Source organism: Spodoptera frugiperda, chromosome 24 (assembly GCF_023101765.2).
Source record: "Spodoptera frugiperda isolate SF20-4 chromosome 24, AGI-APGP_CSIRO_Sfru_2.0, whole genome shotgun sequence".
In the NCBI taxonomy this organism is placed as follows: domain Eukaryota; kingdom Metazoa; phylum Arthropoda; class Insecta; order Lepidoptera; family Noctuidae; genus Spodoptera; species Spodoptera frugiperda.
In genome coordinates this window covers 4,560,816-4,581,974 of record NC_064235.1, presented here as the reverse complement: position 1 = coordinate 4,581,974, position 21,159 = coordinate 4,560,816, and the positions used below count along the sequence as shown (strand labels likewise).

The window sequence follows — 21,159 nt, the reverse complement described above, 5'->3', positions numbered from 1 at the left end:
TATAAAAAAAAAATTAAAATTGTTTACCTCATTTCCAAATCTTCAGACAAGCACTCCTGGACCCCATCACAGACCTCCCTGGCCACCACCAGGTCGCGGTCAAACATTCCATCGGACACCATCTTCACGACCTCTCTATCCAGGGAGTTAGCAGAGTCTATGATGCTTAGTATAGGACTATTGTCTAGTGCTATGCGCTTAGCTGCGGGCGCTTCGGCCTCCGTAGCTTCAGGTTTGACCAGGTCTGAAAGGGAATGGGTTAGGTTAAGGTTATGGTGCTCCCACACAGCGGTTATATAACGTTACTAGCGGACCCGACAGACGTTGTCCTGTCAAAATTAATTAAAAAAACATTGTCCAGCGGACAAAATTGTGAATCTAAACCATTCTCAGATCCCCTTGAACACACACAAAAAATTTCATCAAAATCGGTCAAGTCGTTTAAGAGAAGTTCAGTGACATACACACTTACAGAAGAATTATATATATAAAGATACAACAATGTGTAACAATAACATTTGTGTTTAAACAAATTATAACAGTGGTTGTACAGTATGTTACATGCTGTTATAAATGTTACACAATGTTGTAACGGGTGTCCCAACAAGAACGCAAGATTTAAATTTGGCGGCATTCGAAGTGTCGTTGTTTGACATTTGAACAAGTGTTATTGTTTGTTAGTATAAGGTACGAGGTTACTAAAAATGGAGCGCTACACGATTGAAAATGAGCAGGTCAAGCGCAAACAGTCAATCATGGTGTTCGGTATCGTAAAATGATAACCAGTTTTTTCGTACCTCGAATTGAAGAAATGGATTTGGAGGGCATGTGGTTTCAACAAGATAGCGCCACATGTCATACAGCCAGAGAAACAATTGAATTGCTGCATCAGTCATGTCCCGGTCGTGTTATTTCACGTTTTGGAGACCAGAATTGGCCGCCTAGATCATGTGATTTATCAACATTACACTTTTTTCTTTTGGGTTTCTTAAAGTTGATGGTTTATGCGAATAAGCCGACGACGACTCAAGCCTTAAAAAGGAAATTGGACGCTGTATTAATGAAATACCGCAGCATTTATGCAAAACGGTCAATGAAAATTTCGTCAAAAGATCGCGTATGTACCGCAAAGCCGCGGCGGCCATCTGCCCGATGTATTGTTCCATAGATAACCTCATCCTCTCTACTTTACGATATTATAAAGTTTTCATGATTTTTTTAAACATCTGCGTTTTATTTAAAATTTAAATCTTGCGTTCTTGTTGGGACACCCTTTATAACGTTATAATATAACTGCTGTGTGGGAGCACCATTAGGTTAAAAAAATGTTGCCCCACACTAGGATTTTTTCCTGTGTCGTGGGTGCGTTTACAAACATACAATTTCACATACACATCCCCACCCAGACCCGAAACAACAATTTGTGGATCACACAAAGAGTGTATCCGCTACCGGTAGCGCGGCAGCCAGTTAGCCTACCACCGCACCAACCGTGCAGTCAATGATTCAATAAATGTGGGAGAGCCATGCTTCGGCACTGCTGGGCCGGCTCGACCGAAGTGATACCACGGCCGAGCAGAAAACCGACGTGAAACAACGCTTGCGTTGTATGTGTGAGGTTACCGGAGGCCCAATTACCCTCCTCCCCAATCTTCTTAATCCCCAAATTCCCAACCCCCAAAAGGCCAGCAACGTACTTGTAACGCCTCTGGTGTTTCAAGTGTCCATGGACGGCGGCGATTGCTTACCATCAGGTGATGACGACGTATGCTCGTTTTCCGGCGTGTTCCAGTTCCAAAAACATAAACATCATCGAGCTTATCTCATTTGTGTTATAAGTCCCATGTAATAGGGGGTGAGCCTATTGCTATATAGCGGGCACATTTCCAGACTCAGAAATTTTCGAAAAACCGAAAAAACGCCAGCAGTACTTTACCCGACCCGGAAATCGGACCCAAGACTCCTTTTTTTTTTGAGGGGGAAAATCATCCAATGACTTCTCCCGCCTTAGACGAGGCGAGAGGGAGTGTCAGACTCTTACTGACTAAAACCACCCCGTTCCTTCTCCTGCTTTTCGAGCCGGACGCCCGGTAAACCCGCTAGGTAGTCCGCAGCTCCGGACCTAAGACCCCTTGCCCGGCAGTCGCACTTGCAACCACTCGGCCACCGAGGTTGCAGTAAACAGTAAAACCCTTTTGGCTTGGGCACGTTGCCACCTTGTTTTATTTTATTTAAACTTTTATATTATTTTATTTATATTGTGCAGTATTTTCTGATTCCTCTGATTTTTGTAAAAAACAAAATTGTTATATCTATACTAATATTATAAAGCTGAAGAGTTTGTTTGTTTGTTTGATTGAACGCGCTAATCTCCGGAACTACTGGTCCGATTTGAATAATTCTTTTTGTGTTGGATAGCGCATTTATCGAGGAAGGTTATAGGCTATAAATCATCACGCTACGATCAATAAGTACCGAGCAGAGCGGGTGAAACCGCGCGGAAGTAGCTAGTTATGTAATATGTTTGTACTGTTTTTTTTTGTGTTATGTTTTTCAGTGCATCGCCCCTAATGCTAAATAAATAATTTTTCTTACTAAATTATTTTATTTATCTATTATTCGTATTCATTACAAAATCAATAATACATACCCTGGAAAGCTTTCAAAAACACATTGAAAGCCTCTTTTCGCACAGGGACCGACGAACTTTGGCAATTATGCTCCAAACCATTCAAAATTTCACTTTTCAAACGCGAATCCGCGCATTTGAGGCCATTTCTGGCTATTTTCATCGCTTCAACTCTAAATTCACTGTCAAAGAGTTCTTTTAAACCAATCAAGTCCGTTATATGTGCGAAATTATCGACGGACAAGTGTTCCAAGTACGTAGATATGATGGCAAGACATTTCGCCTTCTCAATCTTTGACGCCGCAATGCCTGTTATTATTCTGAAATTAAAGATGTGAATTAAGTGTGGGAGAGCCATGCTTCGCTCGATCGGAGTGATACCACGGTCTCGCAGAAAACCGACGTGAAACAACGCTTGAGTTGTGTGAGTTAGGTTACAGGAGGCCCAATTATCCCGGCTTCCTATATGCTTAATATGTAAGTAGATTAAGTACTTTTGCGGTGCCCAATAGGGCCCATAGTTGGAACGTGTTAGTGTAAAATTGTAGACCACACTGTACACTATGGATGCATTAACACATTCAGTGCCACTGACTCGCCCGGAGAGTCCATGTAAATTTTATTCCAGTGCCGTCGACTCGCTCAGCGAGTTCAATGTTTCAAAAATGCATGGTGTATTTTCTGCTTAAAATAATACTGAAGACTAAACATACCCTAATCTAAAGAATTGCATAGAGGGTGCGACTCTACGGTTCTGGAATTAAATTTACGTGGACTCTCTGGGCGTGTTGGTGGCACTGAATGTGTTAAAGTAATTTGATTTGAAAAGTGATTTGATTAGTATATAAACATACATACCTCAAATTATCAGCATCACAGCACTGCGGGCAAGATTTCTGTGCATAATACAACATCTTGACATAGCTCCCGACATTGCCGTTACGTCTCACAGAAGCCAGAATTCTCCAAAATTTATCCAGATTCTCAGTGAACGCTGAATTTCTTTCTCTAGAAAGTGCTAGACCAACCACTTCGTATAATTTGGTACCATTGTTTAACCAATCTTTTGCGTCTAACGCGAATATGGCACTAAGCAGGTCCGATACACCGTATAACACTCCATTTTTGAGTAGTCTTTCCAAAATTGGTAGTATCGGAGATTTTTGTAGATCTGGAAGTTTAAGTATTTTTTATTATTATTATAACGTCATGCCATTAATCCCTGAAGGGGTAGGCAGAGGTGCCCATTATGGCACATAATGCCAATACACCCACATTTCACAATTTTATGTTGTAAGGCCTAGTGGTTGCAAGTGCGACTGCCAGGCAAGAGGTCTCGGGTTCAATTCCCGGGTCGGACGAAGTATTGCTGGGTTTTTTTCGGATTATCGAAAAAAAATCTGTGCCCGGTATATGGCAATAGACTCACCACCTATTACATGGGACTTACAACATAAATTGTGAAATGTGTGTGTACATTGTATAGCGGCATTACATGCCATAATGTGCACCTCTGCCTACCCCTTCGGGGATTAAAGGCGTCTTTATAAAAAAAAGCAAGACTTACCCTGTGAACAGTCTTGAAATAAGTTCCAATCCACACGAATATGTTGGCCATATAGTTTCAATAGCCCATTTAACGTGTCTAACAATCGCTTATGTATGTAGTACTGACTTTGGTTTTCTAAACAAGTATATATTAGGTAGTGGGCACATTTGGTCACGTTTGGAGGGGGGACTAGGTCTTTCAAGTCCCATTTTATTATAGTTGTTAGCTGTGAAAAAGAAAATAGTATTAATACTTTCTTTTCTTTTAAACAAAACGTTGCACGGTTGGTGAAACACCAGAGGCGTTACAAGTGCATTGCCGGCCTTTTGGGGGTTAGGAATTTAAGGGTTGTTGGGGAATCGGGAATTGGGAAGATTAGGAAGGGGTAATTGGGTCTCCGGTAACCTCACTCACACAACGCAAGCGTTGTTTCACGTCGGTTTTCTGCTCGGCCGTGGTATCACTCCGGTCGAGCCGGCCCTGCAGTGCTGAAGTATGGCTCTCCCACACTTCTGGGAGTATAAAATAGAAAAGATTTTTTTTTGGGAGAGCCATGCTTCAGCACGACACGGAAAACCTCACAGAAAACCGACGTGAAACAACGCTGGCGTTGTTTTTCGTTGTGTGGGTGAGGTTACCGGAGGCACAATTCCCCCTTCCCAATCTTCTCCATCCCCAATTCCCGAACAACATCCCTTAAATTCCTAACTCCCAAAAAGCCGGCAACGCACTTGTAACGCCTCTGGTGTTTCAGGTGTCCATGGGCGGCGGCGATTGCTTACCATCAGGTGATCCGTCTGCTCGTTTACGGCGTGTTTCATAAAAAAACCACTTACTATGTCAATGTGTAGGTTGTTTAACACGCGATGTTCACTGTCGTTGGTAGATCGTGCCGTGTAAGCTATTAGTTCAAACAGCGCTGGGCAGAGGGCGGTAGCGTGCGGCTTGAGTTCCTCAGACGCATTACATATTGCCTGAAACAGTTTTGTTTTTAAATCTTTGTAAATAAATTGGATGGTTTAATCACACAGTGATTATGTCACCCTTATAGGACCCTTAACCAAATATACATATTAACATAAATGGACTTAATATCTATTAACACAAGTGTTTTTAACTAGTAGATATAATTTTCTAGTTTTATCCGATAATGGTAGAGACAAAACACTGTTAAATTTGCCAACATCATAATTAGATGTAGGAAATATTTGTTTTCTTTCAACTTCGCCCCGAACACACTTCGATAGAATATGGTGCACATCTTCACCCATATCACCCGACTTTACCCATAGTATATGCAAAACTTATATGCAAAACCATTGGCCGGAATGTTACCTGAACGAAGTCTTAAAGCTGTGACTATTTCAGTTAAAGAAACATAACATGTGCTTTTCCGTGATAGTTCGGCAACAGATTTATACACAAAAGAAAGAAAGAAATATGCAAGGCGGATTAAAATGGGGCCGTCGCGTCGGTAGACCCCGTTCTTACTCCTTCTTTTTGGGCCGGAGCCCCGGTAACCCGCTAGGTAGGCCGCAGCTCCGGTAGAGGGCGCCCTAGACGACATATAGCGAACATAATATTGGCGGTATATTAAAAAAGGGCCAAATTAAAAGTACCTTTAACCGACGAGCATGCATGAAAAGAATGAAATCTATTATGAACTGAACTATTATGGAAAATCACGAAAAAAATCCACATATAAAATTATAAAATGTGACGTCACACTGTGACAGGGACGGGGGAGGGGGTCACAAATCATGAAAATCGTGTGACGTAATTTATGGATGGCCTCTTAGGGCCTATGCGTACCACGTTTTTTAAACGCGCCGTCAACGCGCGTTTTAGGATCGCGTGTCGCCGGCGCGTTTTTATTCTGCAGAGCAGTTTGTTGTCGTTTGTATCGATACAAACGCGCGGCACCGACGCGCCTGTATCGAATCAAACGCGCGACACCGATACGAGCGTTAGCGCGCGCCTTCCATACCGACGGGGCTAGTACTAATCTATTTGGTGCACCGCACATCTTTGGAACAAAAAAATTAAGCCTTTCGACACAGAATACTTCATAACTTGCTGACATGTTTGTAACATATAGTTACATTTTTTATACAATTTGACATTAACATAATTTGACATTGTTTTATATATTTTTTTCCTTTTATATTTTTATATTTCCTTTTAAAATTGTTAGTTTGAGGACCGTGTGAGACTTTTGCTAGTCATTTTATTTTTAGTAAATTATATTCTGACAGTTTGAGCACTTGTGTGGCCTACCCAAATGTTCTTTTGGTTGGTGTTGTTCGTCGGATCATTCAGCAACAGCCGTCAGCTGAGCTAATTGTAAACTGACACATGCGTGCTGCCATCTGAACAGGTCCGCTCATACTGTTGTGGTTCTTTCCTCAAAAGACCACTACAGAATCAACTTGCACGGTTCTCCGACATCTTTAATTGATTTTGTCTGGACTTTAAAAGAGACTATGACCTCTGAGTTTGTTTCGGCATTTCTTCTCAGAGTAGTCGGATGGGAAATGCCGGCCTCATCTAGTTATTTAAGAGATTGACGTGTAAAAGTGTTATTTTATAACCTATTTGCAAAATAAATATCATTTATCATTAACTGAAATTTAAACCCGGCCAATATTGTGGAATTCACGATCGATTGTATCGCTACACACGTACGTTTGCCTCGCGTCTGTATCGCTACACAAGCGCGTCAGGTGTGCAAAGGTCTACAGGCTGCGTCTAACTTGCGTGCGTATCGCGTCTGTATCGCTACAAACGCGCGTCGACGGCGCGTTTAAAAAACGTGGTGTGCATAGGCCCTTATAGGCTACTGATGTGTGAACTAACCTGTGCAATCATCCATTTTACATTAATGTGAACATCACCATCAGAGAGCGCAGAGACTACAGACTCCCTCCATTCGTGATACTCCAATCTGCTGACATGTTCAAGCAGATATGTCATGGTGGATAGGCAGCCGTGTGCGTTCAGTATACTGTCCTCAAATTCTAATGGCGCATCATCTTCTTCGTCCTGTGTCAAAGGAAAGTGTGCTTTAAGTCAAGGGAGGTAAAGATAAAATTATTGTTAAATAAATGTAACAAAATAATATGTACTACCACTAGCGTCATCTGGTGTTTTAGTTGCGAACTAATAATGTATATAGACTCCATATGTATGTCAAGGGAGGTAAAGATTAAATTAACTGAAACACCATTAGTGTTGTAATGGGACTTACAACATAAATGGTGAAAAGTGGGTGTACATTGTATAGCGGCATTACGTGCCGTAATGTGCACCCCGTACCCCTTCGGGGATAAAAGGGGTGACGTTGTTTAGTTTTTGTTAATTTTATCTTTACCTCCTTTGACATAGATATGGAGTCTATATACATTATTAGTTCGCAACTAAAACATCAGATGACGCTAGTGGTAGTACATATTATTTTGTTAAATTTATTTAATGTATAAAAAAGAATCTATGTATTAATACGTGATGCAAAAACTTTCGACCCCATTTTACGAAAATTGCGCGGACGTAAAATTATTTTAGTTTTATTTTCATAAAATTTGGTACACTTATAGTTTATGTGTAGGAGAAGTTCAGATCACTAATATTTTTCAAAAATAATGCTTATCAAGTACATTAAATCAATAAATAAAACATTACACACACTACCATGCATAGTATCGTATTTGACAAAACGTCAAAATCGACAGACATTGCGATGATATTCTCACGTCTCATATGAAAAGAGGTTTCATGTTGTTCATGATGCGCCGGAATATATTAATTTGAATTTTACAAAACTAATAGCAATTCGTTAAATAAAAATTATCCTTGAACGTATGTTAAGTGGTATTGTAAATTAAATCATATATGGTCGAATTTCGACCACTAGGCGACCACTAGTGCACAGTAAATACCTGTTCTTCCTCGTTGGGTATCAGGTCGTAGTACAAGGGGTTGTCGGAGAGTGTGTTCAGGAATATTGCACTGCGGAGCGTTCCCGTGAATGACGATGTTGTGGCCAGCGAGTCCAGGGCACGTCTCGCTGGTCTAACACTGTCCTGGAAATTGGAGAAAGCACATAATATTCCGGAGCTGCGGACAACGTAAAAGGTTACCGGGGCTCCGGCTCAAAGCAGGAGTAGGAACGGGGTGGTTTTTAGTCAGTAAGAGTCTGATACTCCCTCTCGCCTTGCCTAAGGCGAGAGAAGTCATTAGATAATTTTCCCCCCTCAAAAAAAAAAAAAACACAATATGACATGTCGTTGTGACCCGGAGGCTTAAATGATTTTTTTTTAAACGTTGCCCCACATTAGGATTTTCTCCCGTGTCGTGTGTGCGTTTACAAACATACAAGTTCACATACACATCACACCCAGACCCCACCCAGATTCTGGGCTAATAATGGTAATTTTACACAAAAGATTCCATTATCACGTTTTAGCCACCGCGGGAATCGAACCCGCTACCCGTTGCCCAGCCACCGCACCAACCGTGCAGTCACACTCATTCTATACTACACAATTAAAATGCATATAATATGTGCGGGGGAATTGCACAACTTGATTCCCCCTAGTCCTTTCCATCACCGAACCACAAGACAATCGGCAAGGCGTTACCGCTTCATGGTAGATATCCCACCCACTCGCATTCCGGAGGCCCGATTTCCCCATTCCCAATTGATTCCCCAACAACCCTTAAATTCCTAACCCTCAAAAAGCCGGCAACGCACTTGTAACGCCTCTGGTGTTTCAAGTGTCCATGGACGGCGGCGATTGCTTACCATCAGGTGATCCGTCTGCTCGTTTACCGGCGTTAAAAAGAAGTCGATATGTTATTCCACACTATAATCTACTCTTGTGGCAAATTGGCCCTTTAGCCTTTTTATAGATTTGAAAGTCGAAGTCAAAATTATTTATTTCAAATAGACCAGGAAAACACTTTTGAACGTCAAAGCAAATATAATAATATTAATAACGTCTGTCTGTCGGTCAGTCCTCTAGTTGCTATATTTGCTCGTTCCAAAGTGTAGATTCCTATGGAGAAGAACGAGCAAGAAACTTCATAGGTTACTCTTTTTCAATTAGATTCACAATACAATACTTGGTTACATTGTTTCGATTTTTTTATGGAATAGGAGGTAAACGAGCAAAAGTGTAACCTGATGGTAAGTGATCAGCGCCACCCATGGACACCCGCAACACCAGAGGAGTCACAGGTGCGTTGCCGGCCTTTCGATTGCTTTAACTTGAGTAACAAACATACAAACACAGAAACATTCCCATATATAACATTAGTAAGATTAAGTACTCACTCTAGACCTCACATAAGACTTCAAATGGAAAGGATAAACAGCTTGTTTGTCCACCAAATCATCCCACGCGTGGACATCGAATAGTTTAGCAGAAAACTTTTTGGTAAGCTGTCGCCGGCAGAGGGCTGCACTGAGACAGTTGTAGTAAGATGTATGGAACCAACTGTCGAGAATAATAGAAAAAAAAACAAGTTATTAAAAAGGACAAGTTTTTATAAAATATGTGCAGCTCAGCGTTTAGGGTCCGTTCACACAGACCGGCTCGAAGAGGAGAGCAAATTTTTATCACGTTGAAAACACAGTTTTAAATATCTGTATTAAGGTTTATTTTTAAATGAGCACTGTTTTTGTCATTTAAAATGCTTGACGGCGCTTGTTGTGAAATAATAAATCGATCGCGTGCTCTTTCTCGCTCGCGCAGCCGGTCTGTGTGAACGGACCCTTATGGTCGAGAAAACTAAACGTGTATAATTGGGTACTTTCCTAGGTCAAAAATAAATTATTTTGATATTTCAATATAATAAAATATCCCAAAATAATCGTATTTTCATTCATTCATTTGACGATAAACTTATTTATTTAATTTTTCTTGCTATTTTTTGCGTAATAAGTATGCTATTTGACGCAAAAAAAATATGACGTCATAATTTGCAATGTCATACAAAATTCATAGAAAAGTAACGTTTTTGACATTTCGATAAAAGTATTGAATTTGACTAGTAGTATAATACCCTATTATTATGTACTAGTGGTCGCCTAGTGGTTGAAATTCAACCATATACGATTTACTTTACAATACCACTTAACATACGTTCAAGGATAATTTTTATTTAACTCAAACTCAAACAAACTCTTTTATAAAACTCTATTCATATGAGACGTCAATATCATCGCAATGTCTATCGATTTTGACGTTTTGTCAAATACGATCAGATGTGAGCATGTGTGTGTAATGTTTTATTTATTGATTTAATGTACTTTAAAAGCATTATTTTTGAAAAATATTAGCGTTCTTCACTTCTCCTACACATAAACTATAAGTGTACCAAATTTTATGCTCCTACGTCCGCGCAATTTTCGTAAATAGCGGTCCAAAGTTTTTGCATCACGTATTAATATATAGATTTATGTATGTGGGGAATGGACCGCATGAGGAGTGTAAGAGAGAGTGTTATGTGTGAAAGAGAGGGATATAGACGATGAAAGGAAGCGAATGGAAGAAGGTAGAAAACGTCACTTTGATATAATAAGATTTGGCATTAAGACGAAAGAAAGCTCAGAAAATAAAATATAGAAGAGTTATTATTTTTTATTTAAAAATCCTATTCCCACATGCATATCGTCACGCCTTTAATCCCCGAAGGGGTAGGCAGAGGTGCACATTATGACACGTAATGCCACTGTGTACACCCACTTTTCACAATTTATGTAGTAAGTCCCATGTAATAGGTGGTGAGCCTATTGCCATATACCGGGCACATTTCCAGACTCCGTGCTACTACTGAGAAATTTTCGAAAAACCGAAAAAAGCCCAATAATACTTCGCCCGACCCGGGAATCGAACCCGAGACCCCTTGCCCAGCAGTCGCACTTGCAACCACTAGGCCACCGAGGCAGTCCCACATGTATGTAAAAAAAATACTCACAGATATGTACTCTTGAGTTCGTCGCTAGCTTCGCTCGGATTCTCGCTTTGCTTAACCGCATCACGAACAGCCATGCAATAACAGCATACTGTTTGAAGGAAATGCCACGGCTTTGGAGAACCGGCTCGCTCGTTCAACACACCCTTTTCTAATTGGGCTGATGATAACTGTGGAAACGGATCAGGGGCCTTAGTCTGCTATTACAATTGTGTCAGAATGGTCGATCACTGAGCAGTGCGAGAGGGACGGAGCTATGTAGGTTGTATAGCTCCGTCCCTCTCGCACTGCTCAGTGATCGACCATTCTGACACAATTGTAATAGCAGACTAAGGTCCCAGGAATCTTGATGGCAGGGTATGACATGAGGTACGGGTGAGCCATGCTTCGGCACTGCTGGGCCGGCTCGACCGGAGTGATACCACGGCCAAGCAGAAAACCGACGTGAAACAACGCTTGCGTTGTGTGAGTTAGGTTACCGGAGGCCCAATTGCCCTCTTCCCAATCCCCGATTCCCGAACAACAACCCTTAAATTCCTAAACCCCAAAATGCCGGTAACGGAGTTGTAATGCTTCTGGTATCAAGCGTTCATGAGCGGCGGCGATTGCTTACCATCAGGTATATGGTAAACGCCGTATGGTAAACGAGCAGACGTATCACCTGGTGGTAAGCAATCGCCGCCACCCACAGACACTTGAAACACAAGAGGCGTTACAAGTGCGTTGCCAGCATTTTGGAGGTTAGGAATTTAAGGGTTGTTGGGGAATCGGGAATCGGGGATTGGGAAGATTGGGAAGGGGGGAATTGGGCCTCCGGTAACTTCACTCACACAACGAAACACAAGGCAAGCGTTGTTTCACGTCAGATTACTGTATAGCAGTGGTATCACTCCGGTCGAGCCGGCCCAGCAGTGCCGAAGCATGGCTCTCCCACACTTGTAGTTTAATTTAAGTCATATGAGAATGATTTCCATACTATATATATGATTTTGTTGTCCTCGAGGTTATTTTCTTTTCCTATCACTTTGACTGAATATTAGTTTTACATTGTTCTCACATAGTTGAAGCAACGAAACAATGTAACCAAGAATTGTATTATGAATCTGATTGAAAAAGAGTAACCTATGGAGTTTCTTGCTCGTTCTTCTCCATAGGAATCTATACTTTGGAACGAGCAAATAGAGCAACTAGAGGACTGACAAACAGACGTTATTAATATTATTATATTTGCTTTGACGTTTGAAAGTGTCTTCTTGGTCTATTTGATATAAATCATTTTGATTTTGAACTTACCTTATCAAAGGCGATTTTCAATATGTTAAAAGTGATCGCATATTGGATGAGACGCCTTTTATAGTCTTCTGATTGACTGGACCCCTTCACGACAGTTTTCAGTGTGGATAGTAAATCATTGATTATCGTACAAAGAAAGTTTTCTAAGAATTTTCGAGATGTATGCCTGAGAAATAACAGTGGAAACATATCACTATTTAAATGCCTTCAATCCTTCAAGAACAGAGCGTACTCCTTTTTTAAAGGCCGGCAACGCACCTGTGACTCCTCTGGTGTTGCGGGTGTCTATGGGCGGCGCAGATCGCTTACCATCAGGTGACTCGTTTGTTCGAAACACCAGAGGCGTTACAAGTACGTTGCCGGGATTTTGGGAGTTAGAAATTTAAGGGTTGTTGGGGAATCGGGGATTCAGAATGGGGGGTTGATAGGCCTCTAGTAACCTCACTCACACAACGCAAGCGTTGTTTCACGTCGGTGTACTGTGAGGCCGTGGTATCACTCCGGTCGAGCCGGCCCAGCAGTGCCGAAACATGGCTCTCCTACACTTATTATCAACTTTAATTACCTGAGCAACGGTAATAGAATTCTATTAGAAAAATTCATAGTTCGCCCAACAGCTGTTTTATAAACCATGTTAAATATTTCTATGTCTTCCTTGGCAGCTAAAGATTTCATACAAGCAGCGAATGCATGGTCCCACCAGCCCTTTGTTTCGTCACCTAAAAATAATATCTTTATACTTATAGAATAGAATCAGGCGTCACTTTGCGGACATAAATGCTACACTAACAATACATTAAGATTTTTTGTTTTAGCGGTGCTGCACACCGCATGTTAAAATATAAATGATATTTATTTCTGTAAATCTTTATATATATAATTCTTCTGTAAGTGTGTATGTCACTGAACTTCTCTTAAACGACTGGACCGATTTTGATGAAATTTTTTGTGTGTGTTCAAGGGGATCTGAGAATGGTTTAGATTTACAATTTTGTCCGCTGGACAATGTTTTTTTAATTAATCAGACGTGTAGACAGAACAACGTCTGTCGGGTCCGCTAGTATACTTATAGAATAGAATCAGGCGTCACTTTGCGGAAATCCATGCTACACTAACGATACAGTAAGATTTTTAGTTTTAGCGGTACTGCACACCGCATGTTAAAAAATCAATGATAAATGATATTTATTTCTGTAAGTAGGTTATAAAATAACACTTTTACAATTATTTCAAATAGCTAGGTTAGGCCGACGACTACTCTGAGAAGAAATGCCGAAACAAACACAGAGGTCATAGTCTCTTTTAAAGTCCAGACAATGAAATAGAGGATAATGTGAGAGAATGATGTGAAATACATGTAGGTATAGGCGGAATTAAAATTAAAAATATAATGTATTGTCAGTGTATCTAAAATTAGTTAAATCAAAATTAAAGACCCAATTTTTACGTTACTAATAGTTACCTGAGTAAGCCGATAACATAATAATTAATTTAGTATGTCTCAAGAAAGTTTTTAAACTGACATGGTCAGTAACACTAGAATTAGAACTTGAAACGGGATTAGGTCATCCGTGATCATGGCGCTTGCAACAGTGCCGAAATATCGGAAACTCATCGAAATAGAAAAACATGGTAAATGTCCCGTTTCAAGTTCCAATTCTAGACTCAAGAAAGTTATAATATTATAATATTAAAATGAAAAAACCCTAAAACAAGAAAGTCATCGTAAAATGTAAGCAGTCGGGACCCATTCTTAATATAGACTTTGTGAGGGCACATACGGCTGGCTTTCTAGAATGGGTCCCGACTGCTTAAATTTTACGATGACTTTCTTGTTTTAGGTTTTTTCATTTTAATATTATAAAGAAACGCAGTCGGGTTTTTTAGTTTTTTAAATTACCTTTTTTATTTTATTTTTTTTAGTTTTATGTTTTTTTTTATTTTGATATATCCAGTGTCACTCTCACAGTAAATACGAATCCAACGACACCTCTCAAGTCAAAATCCATCAAGCCGTTTAGGCTGCAGAGCGTGCCAAACAATTATACATACATACATACACTCGAAAAACATAACCCTCCTTCTGGCGCAGTCGGGTAAAAAGGACACTAAATAGTGCAGAATTCCTTACCTTTAGCTAGAGTGAGGACGATGTCAAGTAGTGTCTTGTCCCCGTTTATCGCTAGGGAGTCGAGCAGGGCTCTGAATGCTGGTACGAATTTCTCATTGGCTTGCATCTCAGACACCCGGACCGGTAGGTTCGACGCGAACGAACGATATAAGGAGCTAGAAGTTAAAAGAACATAATAAGGAGGATACGAACTAATCATTTCCTTGTGGTCTACTCCAAGGCTCGGATACCGGTTAAATTTTCAAACCGTTATTATGTACTTGTACGCAAAACCTTTACATTGGGTTTCGTTCGCGAAACCGGTTTTTTTAAACCGGTATTTGGAACAGTATTTTCATAAAGGTTTTTTCGGATTAACCGGTTTAGAGCAATAAAAACCGGTTAATACGACGCACATCAAAGAAACGCCGCGCGCTGTTCAGCTTATTTCAATAATAATATTTCAACGCGTGTACCGACATGCCCCTCGTCGAATAAACCGGTTAATTTAGGTTAAAATAAAGTTCTTTAATGTTCACGTTCTTAAGAAAAGTTCGGAGGAAAACCGATATAAACCGGTATTAACCGGTATTTTTTAAACCGGTTCCGAGCCTTGGTCTACTCTAATTCAACGAACGAACGAAAACATTTCGCAGCTTGCATACTACAATTCTATTTATTGCGAACTTTCGTGAACAAAAATGAACGAATGAAATGAAGATAAATAAATAGGTTTTGATATGAAATGGAGTCTGAAATTGCGCCCAGTATAAATGGCAATAGGCTCATCCCCTATTACATGGGACTTGTAACACAAATGGTGAAAAGTGGGTGTTCATTGTATAGCGGCATTACGTGCCGTAATGTGCACCTCTGCCTACCCCTTTGGGGATAAAAGGCGACGATAATATTTTTAATCTTGCATAGTTAGTACATAGTACAAAATAAAGTTGCTTTCTCTGTCCTTATGTCACTTTTTAAATCTTTAAAACTACGCAACGGATTTTTAGCGGTTTTTTAATAGATAGAGTGATTCAAGAGGAAGGTTTATATGTATAATACATGCGTAATATATCACCATTGCACCCATGCGAAGCTGGGGTGGGTCTCTAGTTGTCAAATCTATACTAATACTAATATTATAAAGCTGAAAAGTTTGTTTGTTTGAACGCGCTAATCTCCGGAACTACTATTCCGATTTGAATAATTCTTTTTGTGTTGTATAGTACATTTATGGAGGAAGGCTATAGGCTATAAAACATCACGCTATGACCAATAGGAGCTGAACAGAGAGGGTGAAACCGCGCAGTAATAGTTTTCAACTATTCACCTGAACTGTTGTCCCGCTGGTAAAGCGCTGAGTATTTTGATCTTATCTTCAAGGCTTGACTCTTCAGCACTCAGCAGCGTTTCAGCCCAGGCCACCGGTGGACAAGCCAAGTCCACTGTTTCGGGCAAACTTAGGACATTCGTTAATACTGACAGTTTGCCTTCAAAGTTACTTGAGTTTTGTAATGCGGGCCATAACTGAAAGGTAATAGGGATGATGACTGGATCAAAAAAAATGATTACAACTTTTCAATACAATAAAATATTCAAAAATAATCACAGTTTCATTCATAAATTTAATGAGCTACTTATTTTTCGATTTTTTCTAGCTAAATTTCTAGAAATAAGTCTGCTATTTGTTTGACGTAACAATCTGATGACGTCATAATAGAGTATTTTATACAAGGTTCATAGAAAAATATATTTTTTGACGTTTCAAAGTGAGTGATTGAGTGAGCGAGTGAGTGAATGAATGAGTGATTAAGGAATGATTGAATGAGGGAGTGTGCGAGTGAGTGAATGAATGAATGAGGGAGTGAGCGAGTGAGTGAGCGAATGAATGAGGGAGTGGATCTGTTAAAAATTTCAAACACCAGAGGCGTGCGAAGGGGGTATACTTACATAATTAATAAAATCTAGTACATCTTGGTAGCAATTTTTGTCGAAGGCGGTAGCGAAATAGTTCATGGCATCAATTAATATGTGGCATTGGTCCTCTCTAACCACATATGGCTTGCTAACTACCCTCTTGAAGTAAACCCCAACATATTCTTTCAAAAAATCATTTTCCATTCCTAACAATAACGAAAAATCTTCGGCAGACAATTTCTTCTCGCAAACCGACAGCAAATCGGTCAAAAAGATTTTCGACAATTCATCCTTAGCGTGTATGTTTTCGATAGAAATTAAAGTTAATTTTTTCGAATCGAATTCGAACTCAAAATATTCAGTAAAAATTTTTAAAGCGTGTATTTTTACCGAAACATCTTTTGTGAAGTTTGCGAACGATTCTCTTTTTTCTATATCGTCAATCAATTCTTCTGGGTTGACGCCTTTAAACCATTTTTTGATTAAGCTTGTCAATTCATCGATGTTATAATTTTTTGTGAACCAATTTTGGATATTCTCTTTTATTGGGATCAAAGCTTGTTTTCTTTGGTATACAGAAAGGCATTTTGTTATGTTGTTTTTCAGTGTAATTGTAAACTGTGGCGATACATTTTGGATCAAAAGGCCCAGGCACTTGTATGTTTTCTGAAAAAGACAAATTGTATTTACACATACGGTATCTCGCAGACTGCGTCGTTGGTCGAGTGGTCGCAAGTGCGACGGAAGGGCAAGAGTTCTCTGGGCGAATCCACAACACTGCGTTGCGGCGACGCATCGCAAAAATCTACGACGCCGCGTATCGTGGAAATTTCCGATGCGACGGCGCGTCGTAAGAGTATGCGACGCGGCGACGCGCTAGCGTTCAGTGGGTATCGTGGGTAGGTCGTATCCGATGAAATTTTTGCGTTGCGACATCGCATTTTCATTTCATTACGATTCGACGTCGTTTTTGCGACGCGACGCCGCAACGCAGTGTTGTGGATTCGCCCTCTGTTTCCGTTCCTGGGTAGGGCAAAGTATTACTGGGCTTTGTTCGGCTTTTCGCAAATATCTCAGTAGTAGCACGGAGTCTGTGTTAGACACGTATTGTAAACCTGATCAAAAAAGAGTAAGTTTCTTGCTCGTTCTTCTCCATAGGAATCTACACTTTGAAACGAGCAAATAGAGCAACTCGAGGAGTGACCGACAGACAGACATCTTTTTTAATATCATAATATTTGTTTTGACATTCAAAACTGCCTTCCCTATCTATTTGAAATAGACTTCTAGATAGAGACTTCTAGACTTCTAGTAATAGACTTCATCTAATAGAAATAGATTTCGACTTATGGCACGAAAATGATTAAGTCACTCACCTCAGTACTGAATTCCAACAACTGATCAGCGAATTCACACAAAAACAGGAACCCAGCATTCACATTGTTCTCTTCAAAAATCTCCATCATAGATAATTGTTCTAAAATCTTCCAATTTTCAAACTCAACTAGCATCCTCCGAAGACCGTTATCGAATTCAAACGTCCGATTCAAATACACTAACAATGTTACCAGATGCGAAAACTGCGGCGAAATAACCGTCAACGCTGGCAACATTGACAAGGAAATGTCAATAATGTTTTTCGAAACGATTTCTTTAATTTCAAATACCCTTTTTATGAAGTTCACTACATTTTTTATTATCAATTCTGTATTTAAAAGATTTAATGAATAACTCTCTATAAGTTTTTTGATTAGTTCCAAAATTTGATCTTCGGTAAATAGGTCGATTTTTTCTACGATTAAATCTGATGCCTTTTCAAACATGTCCGTCGCATCCCGTTTAGTTGACGTGTAAATTATAATTTTTGGTAGATATTCGGTTATTAAGGCGTTATTGTCTAGAATCGATTGTAAGAATGCTCTTAATATGTCCAAATCGGGCAGAGAAATTGGTTCTGAAAAAAATTAATAAACTGTAAATACAAAATTAAGAGTAAATTATTATGTTATCGGCTTACTCACGTAACTGTTTGACGAGGAACTCGACTAGTTTCAAGCCATGCTAGAGGCCAATGCCGCGTCGTGTGTTGCAGTATGCTGCACATGAATATGAGCCTCTGCATGGCTTTAAACTAGTCGAGTTCCTCGTCAAACAGTTACGTGAGTAAGCCGATAACATAATAATTAATTTAGTACGAGTATGTCTCACGAAAGTTATGATAAAATTTGGAGTATTAAAAACTTACGGCCGCACTCAGAGTCATTTAATGGTTACTTAATCCAAAGAATGGTTTTCGGAAAACAATCGTTACTAAGAAATTGTTTTATCGTTAAATGTCTCTGAGTACGGCAGTTACTTATGTACTAGCTTTTACCCACGGCTTGCCCGTTTTAGTTAAACGTAATAATTAACTTGCCTTTTTTGTTTATCTGGGTAGAGTCCAATGACTTTCGCTTTGGGCGAGGCGGAACCCCGGTAAACCCGCAGACTCAGACTTTACTGACTAAAAATCACCCCGTCCCTACTCCTGCTGTTCCTACTACTGCTGAGCCGGAGGCCCGGCAAACCCGCTAGGTAGTCCGCAGCTCCGGATCAGGCATCAGCCCTACTGGGAATATAATTATCACTATTGCACCCATACGAAGCTGGGACGGGTAGACTATAAAACATCAAGCTAGGAGTCGAGCAGTTCCGCGCGCATGGTGCCCAGTAGGACTGATGCCTGATCCGGAGCTGCGGACTACCTAGCGGATTTACCGGGGCTCCGGCTCAGAAAGTAGGATTAGGAATGGGGTGGTTTTTAGTTAGTAAGAGTCTGACACTCCCTATCACGTTGCCTAAGGCGAGAGAAGTCACTGGATGATTTTCTCAAAAAAGAGTCGGGCAGTGGAACCGAATTGAATCCGCGCGGCAACAGCTAGTATAATTTACATTGACAATAACAAACCTTTATCTCTGGCGATGATGAAGGAAGTATGTTCAGCCACAACGTTGAGGAGTTCCCCCGCGGCCTCGGAGCCAGGATCTTGGGTGATCACGACCTGGAGGTGCTCTGACAGCTTCCTACGTACCTGTGGATTTAGTTCTTCAGTGATGCCCTGGAACAAGAGTAAGGCATGAAGTTAGGACGTTAGTGTTCCGATGTTTCCATTTAGACACACTAGGATTTTCTCCTGTGTCGTGGGTGCGTTTACAAACACACAAGTTCACATACACATCACACCCAGACCCGAAACAACAATTTGTGGATCACACAAACGGGAATCGAACCCGCTACACGTTGCACGGCAGCCAGTTGCCCAGCCACCGTACCAACCGTGCAGTCAGTTGATGTTTGTATCTACTGTAGATCCTGGTGCACAGGAGTTGCAGCGGTATGGGAGGTTGTGGCGGGTTTGTCCCATTAAAAAAATGAAGTTAGGACAAGCCTGCCACAACCTCTTAAAACTGCTGCAACGTGATGTATTCCAGGATCTACAGTAGATAAAGCAACAAAAAAAGCAACGTCACGCCTTTTATCCCCGAAGGGGTAGGCAGAGTTGCTCATTACGACACGAATGCCGCTATACAATATACACCCACTTTTCACCATTTGTGTTATAAGTCCCATGTAATAGGGGGTGAGTCTATTGACATATATTGGACACAATTCCAGACTCCGTGCTACTACTGAGAAATTTTCGGAAAACCGAAAAAGAACCCAGTTATACTTTGCCCGACCCGGGAAACGAACCTCAAGACCCCTTGTACGGCAGTCGCACTTGAGACAACCTTGAAAACACCGGAACACTGAAGTCCGGCGCGTCCCAGGGACATGAATGACTGTCTTGGATCCCGCAACGAAATAAATCAGAAGATATTGTAGCGGCATAGTATATAAGTACTTAAGGTGTGTCAAGTTGCAACGTAAGCTAAGTTACAGTTTATATTTCGGATGTAATAAATTATAGGTATGTATTGTTCATTCATTCATTGTTAATTATGTGTACACGCGCACTGTGTATCCGTCTTGGTAAGGAGTCTTTCATTTGGTCTACACCTTAAATCACACACCACCAACCTCGTGGCAATCAACCCTAAAATATTATTAGAGGAGAAAAAGAGCAAGGCAGTTGGGGATGGGGTACAGGGGATATGGAACTAGTGGAGAGGGGACAGGGATAGGGGACTGGCATAGGGGACTGGCATAGGGGACTGGGGTTAGGGGACTGATGACGGGGGATAGATGACAGGAGACAGAGTGCAGGTGACGGGGGACAGGGTTTGGTTTCCAAATGGTGGAAAGTCACACGAATTAGCAGTTTTTTTTTTATGGAATAGGAGGCAAACGAGCAAACGAGTCACCTGATGGTAAGCGATCAGCGCCGCCGATGGACACCCGCAACACCAGACAGTCACAGGTGCGTTGCCTTTTTAAAAAGGAGTATGCTCTTTTCTTTAAGGTTACTTTTACTTACCTTTATAATACTCTGAACACAGGCGGTAGTGTTACACATAAATAGAGCGGGATACACATCTATATCCGTCTCGCTCTTCCCCGAAGTGGTCCTGAAGATTTCATGTATCACTCGTATAGTGGCTTCTTGTAAACCAGGGTCGGGGCGGTCGCGTACTGAAAAGATAAATTAACGTATTTTTTTTTATGTAACACGTCGGGAAACGAGCAGACGTATCACCTGATGGTAA

The 21,159-nt window shown here is 40.7% G+C and overlaps 1 protein-coding gene across 1 annotated transcript in view; it reads right to left on the bottom strand.

The window, feature by feature from the left end:
- The window catches only part of LOC118279006 (uncharacterized), a 43,726-nt gene that overhangs the window by 4,276 nt on the left and 18,291 nt on the right, over positions 1–21,159 (bottom strand). The window contains exons 17-33 of the mRNA XM_050703376.1: positions 20,931–21,085; positions 19,421–19,571; positions 17,850–18,427; positions 16,507–17,139; positions 15,887–16,083; positions 14,578–14,732; positions 13,012–13,165; positions 12,447–12,612; positions 11,157–11,323; positions 9,511–9,673; positions 8,114–8,257; positions 7,035–7,220; positions 5,015–5,152; positions 4,197–4,404; positions 3,488–3,800; positions 2,651–2,949; positions 28–244 (exon numbers count right to left, since the gene is read on the bottom strand). Of these exons, the coding sequence (XP_050559333.1) occupies positions 28–244; positions 2,651–2,949; positions 3,488–3,800; positions 4,197–4,404; positions 5,015–5,152; positions 7,035–7,220; positions 8,114–8,257; positions 9,511–9,673; positions 11,157–11,323; positions 12,447–12,612; positions 13,012–13,165; positions 14,578–14,732; positions 15,887–16,083; positions 16,507–17,139; positions 17,850–18,427; positions 19,421–19,571; positions 20,931–21,085 (4,024 nt within the window). The remainder of the gene's footprint in view (positions 1–27; positions 245–2,650; positions 2,950–3,487; positions 3,801–4,196; positions 4,405–5,014; positions 5,153–7,034; positions 7,221–8,113; positions 8,258–9,510; positions 9,674–11,156; positions 11,324–12,446; positions 12,613–13,011; positions 13,166–14,577; positions 14,733–15,886; positions 16,084–16,506; positions 17,140–17,849; positions 18,428–19,420; positions 19,572–20,930; positions 21,086–21,159) is intronic.